General features: G+C 59.8%; 1 protein-coding gene and 1 non-coding gene across 2 annotated transcripts in view; both read left to right on the top strand.

The window, feature by feature from the left end:
* Positions 1-8: 8 nt before the first annotated feature.
* Positions 9-8,342, top strand: part of LOC121356407 (transportin-2-like) — a gene marked incomplete at both ends in the record, with an annotated part of 9,621 nt that continues 1,287 nt past the window's right edge. The window contains 7 exons of the mRNA XM_041472729.1: positions 9-183; positions 1,185-1,291; positions 1,368-1,501; positions 2,933-3,014; positions 3,657-3,779; positions 4,765-4,883; positions 7,682-8,256. Coding sequence (XP_041328663.1) covers positions 9-183; positions 1,185-1,291; positions 1,368-1,501; positions 2,933-3,014; positions 3,657-3,779; positions 4,765-4,883; positions 7,682-8,256 — 1,315 coding nt within the window. The remainder of the gene's footprint in view (positions 184-1,184; positions 1,292-1,367; positions 1,502-2,932; positions 3,015-3,656; positions 3,780-4,764; positions 4,884-7,681; positions 8,257-8,342) is intronic.
* On the top strand, positions 6,464-6,530 carry LOC121356410. The gene has a single exon (XR_005955556.1). It is a non-coding gene; the product is annotated as a small nucleolar RNA SNORD41 (small nucleolar RNA).

Raw genomic sequence — 8,342 nt, 5'->3', positions numbered from 1 at the left:
CCCACCCCCCAACGCCCCCCGTTGCCCCCCCAGACGAGCCCACGCGCTCCCTGAGCGGGCTGATCCTCAAGAACAACGTCAAGGCTCATTTCCAGAGCTTCCCCCCGCCCGTGGCCGAGTTCATCAAGCAGGAGTGCCTGAACCACCTGGGTGACGCCTCCTCGCTCATCCGCGCCACCATCGGTGAGGGGGCACCTGGGGGGCACCTGGGCACTGGGGGGGCACACCTGGGCACCGAGGGAACACCTGGGGGGCACACCTGGGCACCCGGGGGGACACCTGGGCACCGGGGGGACACACCTGGGCACCGGGGGGACACCTGGGGCACACACGGGCACCTGGGGGACACCTGGGGAACACCTGGGCACCGGGGGGACACACCTGGGCACCGGGGGGACACCTGGGGCACACACGGGCACCTGGGGGACACCTGGGGAACACCTGGGCACCGGGGGGACACACCTGGGCACCGGGGGGACACCTGGGGCACACACGGGCACCTGGGGGACACCTGGGGAACACCTGGGCACCGGGGGGACACACCTGGGCACCGGGGGGACACCTGGGCACCCAGGGGACACACCTGGGCACCTGGGGGACCCAAAACCCTGACCCAAAACTGCCCTGGGTAACACCTGGGTGACGCCTCCTCGCTCATCTGCGCCACCATCAGTGAGGGGACACCTGAGGGACACACCTGGGCACCTGGGGGGCACACCTGGGCACCGGGGGGACACCTGGGCACCCAGGGGACACACCTGGGCACCGGGGGAACACCTGGGCACCCAGGGGACACACCTGGGCACCGGGGGAACACCTGGGGGACACACCTGGGCACCTGGGGGACACACCTGGGCACCTGGGGGACACACCTGGGCACTTGGGGGAGCCAAATTCCTGACCCAAAACTGCCTGGGTAACACTTGGGCACCTGGGGGATACACCTGAGCACCTTGGGGACACACCTGAGCACCTTGGGGGCACGTGGGGAAGGCACCTGGGCACATGTGGGACACATCTGGGCGCCTGGGGACACATCTGGGTGGTTGTGTCATCCAAAACCCTGACACCAAACTGCCCTGGGTAACACCTGGGCACTTGTCTGAACCCCCAAAACTCCCTCAAACCCCCCCCAAAACCCCGTCCAACCCCCCAAACCAGCTCACCTATGCACCTGCCCGCAGGTATCCTGATCACCACCATCGCCTCCAAGGGCGAGCTGCAGATGTGGCCGGAGCTGCTGCCCCAGCTCTGCAACCTGCTCAACTCCGAGGACTACAACACCTGCGAGGTGCACCTGGGCGGGCACCTGGGCGCACCTGGGGGGGGCGTGGCCGCCGCTGACCCCCCCCCACCTGTGCTCCCAGGGGGCTTTTGGGGCGCTGCAGAAAATCTGCGAGGATTCCTCGGAGCTGCTGGACAGCGACGCCCTGAACCGGCCCCTCAACGTCATGATCCCCAAATTCCTGCAGTTCTTCAAGCACTGCAGCCCCAAAATCAGGTGGGGGACAGGTGGGCACACACCTGTGCCAGTTTACCTGGTGGAGAATGGAGTTTTGGGGGTGCTTCTGTGGTGGTTTGTAAAAGTGTTCTGGTCCCCAAATTCTGAAATTCTGATCCCGAAATTCTGCAGTTCTTCAAGCACTGCAGCCCCAAAATCAGGTGGGGGACAGGTGGGGGGAACAGGTGGGCACACACCTGTGCCAGTTTACCTGGTGGAGAATGGGGTTTTGGGGGTGTTTCTGTGGTGGTTTGTAAAAACGTTCTGATCCCCAAATTCCCAAATTCTGATCCCCGAATTCCTGCAGTTCTTCAAGCACTGCAGCCCCAAAATCAGGTGTGGGACAGGTGGGCACACACCTGTGTCCTGTTACCTGGGGATATTGGGGGTGTTTTGCTGTTTTGGTGACCCTAAAGAGTCCTGATTTCCAAAAATTAGTTGGGTTCTGATCTCCAAATTCTGATCCCCAAATTCCCGGCTCACAAAATTCCCTGTAGCCCCAAAATCAGGTGTGGGACAGGTGGGCACACACCTGTGCCCCTTTACCTGGTGGAGAGTGAGATTTTGGGGGTGTTTCTGGGTGGTTTGAATAAATTCTGCTTTGCAAAAACGTTCTGACCCCCAAATATCCCCAAATTCATGTGGGGGGGGGGCTCAGGTGTGGGGTGCACCTGTCTGCCACCTGCTCACCTTTTTTTTGGGGAGGGGCCAGACTTGGGGAGCAGCCCCAAAATGGCCCTGGGTGTCCCCAAAATGCACGGCTGGGGGTTCAGGTGGGATTTGGGTTGTTCGGGTGGGTTCTGGGAGGTACAGGTGAATCTCAGGTGGCTCTGGGGATGCCCAGGTGGGGTTCAGGTGTGTTCAGATGTCTCTGGGGGTGCCCAGGTAGGGTTCAGGGGGTTCAGATGGATTCTGGGGGTGCCTGGGTGAGTTTAGGGTGTTCAGGTGTCTCTGAGGTGCCCAGGTGTGTTCAGGTGTCTCAGGGGTGCTCAGGTGGGTTCAGGTGTGTTCAGGTGTCTCTGGGTGTCCAGGTGGGGTTTAGGGGGTTCAGGTGTGTTCAAGTGTCTCTGGGGGTGCCCAGGTAGGTTCAGGTGTGTTCAGGTGTCTCGGGGTGCCCAGGTGTGTTCATGTGGATCTCAGGCGTCTCTGGGCTCTGGGTGTCCAGGTGGGGTTTAGGGGGTTCAGGTGTGTTCAAGTGTCTCTGGGGGTGCCCAGGTAGGTTCAGGTGTGTTCAGGTGTCTCGGGGTGCCCAGGTGGGGCTCAGGTGTGTTCAGGTGTCTCGGGGTGCCCAGGTGTGTTCATGTGGATCTCAGGCGTCTCTGGGTGCCCAGGTGGGGTTTAGGGGGTTCAGATGTGTTCAGGTGTCTCTGGGGGTGCCCAGGTGTGCTCAGGTGTCTCGGGGTGCCCAGGTGACCCCCTGCCCCTCCGCAGGTCCCACGCCATCGCCTGCGTGAACCAGTTCATCATGGACCGGGCGCAGGCGCTGATGGAGAACATCGACACCTTCATCGAGGTGGGGGCACCTGGGGGTCCCTGGGGCATCACCTGGGGGTCACCTGGGGCTGGGGGGGGCACCTGGACCTGACCCGGGCACCTGGGGAATCACCTGGGCCTGTCCCTGGCACCTTGGGACACACCTGGTGGCTGGGGAGTCACCTGGGGCTGTCCCCAGCACCTGGGGGTCTGTGGGGGTCCCTGGGCTCTCACTTGTCCGTCCCCAGCACCTGGGGGTCCCTGAGGGGGTCCCTGAGGGGGTCCCTGGGGTCCCTGGGCTCTCACCTGTCCGTCCCCAGCCCCTGGCTGTCCCTGGCTGTCCCTGGGGGTCCCTGGGCTCTCACCTCTCCGTCCTCAGCCCCTGGGGGTCCCTGATGGTCCCTGGGGGTCCCTGGGCTCTCACCTGTCCGTCCCCAGCTCCTGGGGGTCCCTGAGGGGGTCCCTGGGGGTCCCTGGGCTCTCACCTGTCCGTCCCCAGCTCCTGGGGGTCCCTGAGGGGGTCCCTGGGGGTCCCTGGGCTCTCACCTGTCCGTCCCCAGCTCCTGGGGGTCCCTGAGGGGGTCCCTGGGGGTCCCTGGGCTCTCACCTGTCCGTCCCCAGCACCTGGGGGTCCCTGAGGGGGTCCCTGGGGGTCCCTGGGCTCTCACCTGTCCGTCCCCAGCACCTGTTTGCGCTGGCGGTGGACGAGGACCCCGAGGTGAGGAAGAACGTGTGCCGGGCGCTGGTGATGCTGCTGGAGGTGCGCATCGACCGCCTGATCCCCCACATGTACAGCATCATCCAGGTGAGCCCCAGGTGCACAGCCCCAGGTGTACAGCACCAGGTGTACAGCACCAGGTGTACAGCACCAGGTGTACAGCACCAGGTGTACAGCATCATCCAGGTGTACAGTACTGGTCAGGTGAGCCCCCACATGTACAGCATCATCCAGGTGAGCCCCAGGTGTACAGCATTGGCCAGGTGAGCCCCAGGTGTACAGCCCCAGGTGTACAGCCCCAGGTGTACAGCACCGGTCAGGTGAGTCCCAGGTGTACAGCCCCAGGTGTACAGCACCGGTCAGGTGAGTCCCAGGTGTACAGCCCCAGGTGTACAGCACCGGTCAGGTGAGTCCCAGGTGTACAGCCCCAGGTGTACAGCATTGGCCAGGTGAGCCCCAGGTGTACAGCCCCAGGTGCACAGCACCAGCCAGGTGAGCCCCCACATGTACAGCATCATCCAGGTGAGCCCCAGGTGCACAGCCCCATCCAGGTGAGGGCTTTGGGGCTCACCTGTGCTCAGGTGAGCAGTGTGGGGCAGGGTTTGGGGGTTACCTGTGCCCAGGTGAGGGGTTTAGAGTAGGGTTTGGCATTTACCCATGCTCAGGTGAGGAGTTTGGGGGTTACCTGTGCCCAGGTAAGGGTTACCTGTGCCGGGGGGGGTTATCTGTGCCAGGTGAGCTCACCTGTGCCAGGGGGGTTACCTGTGCCAGGGGGTTACCTGTGCCAGGTGAGGGTTACCTGTGCCAGGTGAGTGGTTTGGGGGGGGTTACCTGTGCCATGTGAGCTCACCTGTACCAGGTGAGGGTTACCTGTGCCAGGGGTTACCTGTGCCAGGTGAGGGTTACCTGTGCCGGGGGGTTACCTGTGCCAGGTGAGCTCACCTGTGCCAGGTGAGGGTTACCTGTGCCAGGTGGCATTACCTGTGCCAGGTGAGCTCACCTGTGCCAGGTGAGGGTTACCTGTGCCGGGGGGTTACCTGTGCCAGGTGAGCTCACCTGTGCCCCTCCGCAGTACATGCTGCAGAGGACGCAGGACAGTGACGAGAACGTGGCGCTGGAGGCCTGCGAGTTCTGGCTGACGCTGGCCGAGCAGCCCATCTGCAAGGACGTGCTGACGGCACACCTGGTGCAGTGAGTGACCCAAAACGCCCCAAATACACCCCAAATACACCCCAAAATCCATCCTGAAACCTGTCCTGGGCTGACGGCACACCTGGTGCAGTGAGTGACCCAAAACACCCCAAATACACCCCAAAATACACCCCAAAATCCATCCTGAAATCCATCCTGAGCCCACGGCGCACCTGGTGCAGTGAGGGACCCCAAAAACCCCAAAATACACCCAAAATAAACCCCAAAATCCATCCTGAAATCTGTCCTGAGCCCACGGCTCACCTGGTGCAGTGAGTGACCCAAAACGCCCCAAATACACCCCAAAATCCATCCTGAAACCTGTCCTGGGCTGACGGCACACCTGGTGCAGTGAGTGACCCAAAACGCCCCAAATACACCCCAAAATCCATTCTGAAACCTGTCCTGGGCTGACGGCACACCTGGTGCAGTGAGTGACCCAAAACGCCCCAAATACACCCCAAATACACCCCAAAATCCATCCTGAAATCCATCCTGAGCCCACGGCGCACCTGGTGCAGTGAGGGACCCCAAAAACCCCAAAATACACCCAAAATAAACCCCAAAATCCATCCTGAAATCTGATGAGATGAAACAAAGCCTTTCCTGGGACAATAACCTCAGCCCCCCTGCCAAAGAGATAACCTTGATATTTCAGATATTTCTGCTTTCATGCTAATGCTCTCCAGAGCAAGGGGGGGCAACTAATCAGCATTGCAGCAATCAGTCAGGTTTCCCTTGGCACATGATGAGTGTAATTATTTTGCAGTTCACTCTATGTTCTTGGTAGCTGTAGTGATGTTTATTCTGGGAAGTTTCTGGGACTGAGGTGGTGCAAAGGTTTTAATTTCAGACTTACCAAGTTGGGTTCTTGGCCTGGGCTCCAAATTTCCAGAGTTTCTCTGAAGTCCTTGTTGGCCTTATTAGACTTTATCAATCCTAGTTGCTTTTCCTGAGACATCTACCACATGTGACAGTTTTGATGTGGATACTGATGTTCCAGAATTGACTGATGAATTCCCTCAGACAAAAATAGCTTGTGTGTATCAGCAATTGAACCAAATTGCTTGGTTTAAAAGTAAAAGCCTTATCTGACTTGGCCAGCATGCTGCACTTTGTCTCCTCCCCAGCAAAATTTCCAACCTTCCCTGCAGCCCTGCAGCTCAGGGGCTGGAGGCACAGGAACTCATGGCTAAGGCAGGAGGGACTGGGGCTGCACTGGGGCTGCACTGGGGCTGCACTGGGGCTGTACTGGGAACACTGGGGATACTGGGAGGGTACTGGGGGGCTGTACGGGTGGTACTGGGGCTGTACTGGGGCTGTACTGGTGGCACTGGTGGTACTGGGGGGCTGTACTGGGAGCACTGGTGGCACTGGGGCTGCACTGGGGCTGCACTGGGGCTGTACTGGGAACACTGGGGATACTGGGAGGGTACTGGGGGGCTGTACTGGTGGCACTGGGGGGGTACTGGGAGCACTGGGGAGGCACTGGGGGCTGTACTGGGGCTGGACTGGTGGCACTGGGGCTGTACTGGGGCTGTACTGGTGGCACTGGGGCTGTACTGGGAGCACCGGTGGCACCGGAAGTGATGACAGCCTGGCACTGACCCCCCTGATGGTCACTCGTGTTCGTACTGTCTGATCCGCCGCGGGGGAGGGGCTCTGTCGCGGTGACGTCATGTCGCGATACGGCGACGACATCGCGTTGCAACGCGATGACGTCACGTGGCGGCGTGATGATGTCACGTGGCGGTGTGACGTCATGCCATGATGTGATGGAGTAATGTCGCGATACGATGACGTCGTACTGCAATACAATGACGTTATGTCGCGATACGACGACGTCACGCTGTGATATGACGACATCACGTGACACAACGACATCGCGTCATGACGTGGTGACGTCACACCACGATACGATGCGACGACTTTATGTCGCGATGTGATGACGTCACCTCGCGATAGAGCGGCGCTATGCCGCGATGCAATGACGTCATGTCACAATGTAACGACTTTACGTCGCGATTTGATGACGTCACCTCACGATACAATGGTATTGTGCCACGATAATGCGATGACATCATGATATGACTTTATGTCACGATATGACGACGTCATCTCGCGATACAACAGCACCATGCCATAACGCAATGACGTCACGTCACGATACAACTACTTTCCGTCGCGATATGATGATGTCGTGTCGCGACACGATGGCACTATGCCGCAATGCGGTCGCGGTGACGTCATGTCGCGATACGGTGACGTCACTCCGGGGCGCTCTAACACCGCGATGTGGCACGCGACGATGTCACGTCGCGACGCGATGGCGTCGCATCGCGATATGCCGTCACGTTGCGGTGCGATGACGTCGTGCCACAGCGCGATACCCCGTCACGATACGATGACGTCATGTGGCAGTGTGATGACATCATGTCGCGATACAACGGCCTCACATTGCAATACGGTGACGCTGCGTCGCAATGCAGCGAGGCCATGTCGTGATATATCACACCACAATATGACGTCACATTGCGATACAATGAGCTCGCGTCACGATACGATGACGTCACACCACGATACGATGACATCACACTGATACAATGACTTCATGTCGCGATATGACAATGTCACCTCGCAATACAGCGGCGCTATGCCCTGGTGTGATGACGTCACGTCACGATACAATGTCGTGATGCCCAATGGTACATCATCACAGTACAGTGACGTTTATGTCGCGATATGATGATATCACCTCACGTTACAACGGCATAATGCCGCGATACAATGACATCACACTGCGATACAACGACATCACGCTGCCACGCAGTGATGTCACACCGCTATACGATTTTATGTCGCAATATGGTGACGTCACGTCACGATACAACGACTTTATGTCGTGATACGATGGCATCACGTCACGATACAACGGCATTACGCCATGCCGCGATGACATCACACCGCGATACAGTGACGTCACGCCACCATACAACGACATCACACCGCGACATGACTTCATGTCGCGATACAATGACGTCGCGATATAAGAGCATCGCGCCACTACGTGATGACATCACGCTGGTGCCCACGACGTCACGCTGCCACGCCACGACTCCGCACCGCGACGCAAAGCCTTTGCGTCGCGACGCGACGACGTCACGCCGCAATACGACTTCACATCGCGACGTGTCGCGATACCCGCAGGGCGACGTGGAGGAGGACGAGGCGGTGCCGGACAGCGAGCAGGACATCAAGCCGCGCTTCCACAAGTCGCGCACGGTGACGCTGGCGCACGAGGAGCAGCGCGGCGACGGCGACGGGGACGGCGACGACGAGGACGACGACGACACGCTGTCCGACTGGAACCTGCGTACGGGCGGGGGGCCGGGGGGTCTGGGGACATTCTGAGGGGGTTTTGGGGTGGTCCTGAGGGGTCTGGGGTATCTAAGTACCTAG

Source organism: Pyrgilauda ruficollis, unplaced genomic scaffold, assembly GCF_017590135.1.
Source record: "Pyrgilauda ruficollis isolate IOZ18807 unplaced genomic scaffold, ASM1759013v1 scaffold1084, whole genome shotgun sequence".
NCBI classification, from domain to species: Eukaryota; Metazoa; Chordata; class Aves; order Passeriformes; family Passeridae; genus Pyrgilauda; species Pyrgilauda ruficollis.
This window is presented reverse-complemented; position numbering and strand designations above follow the sequence as displayed.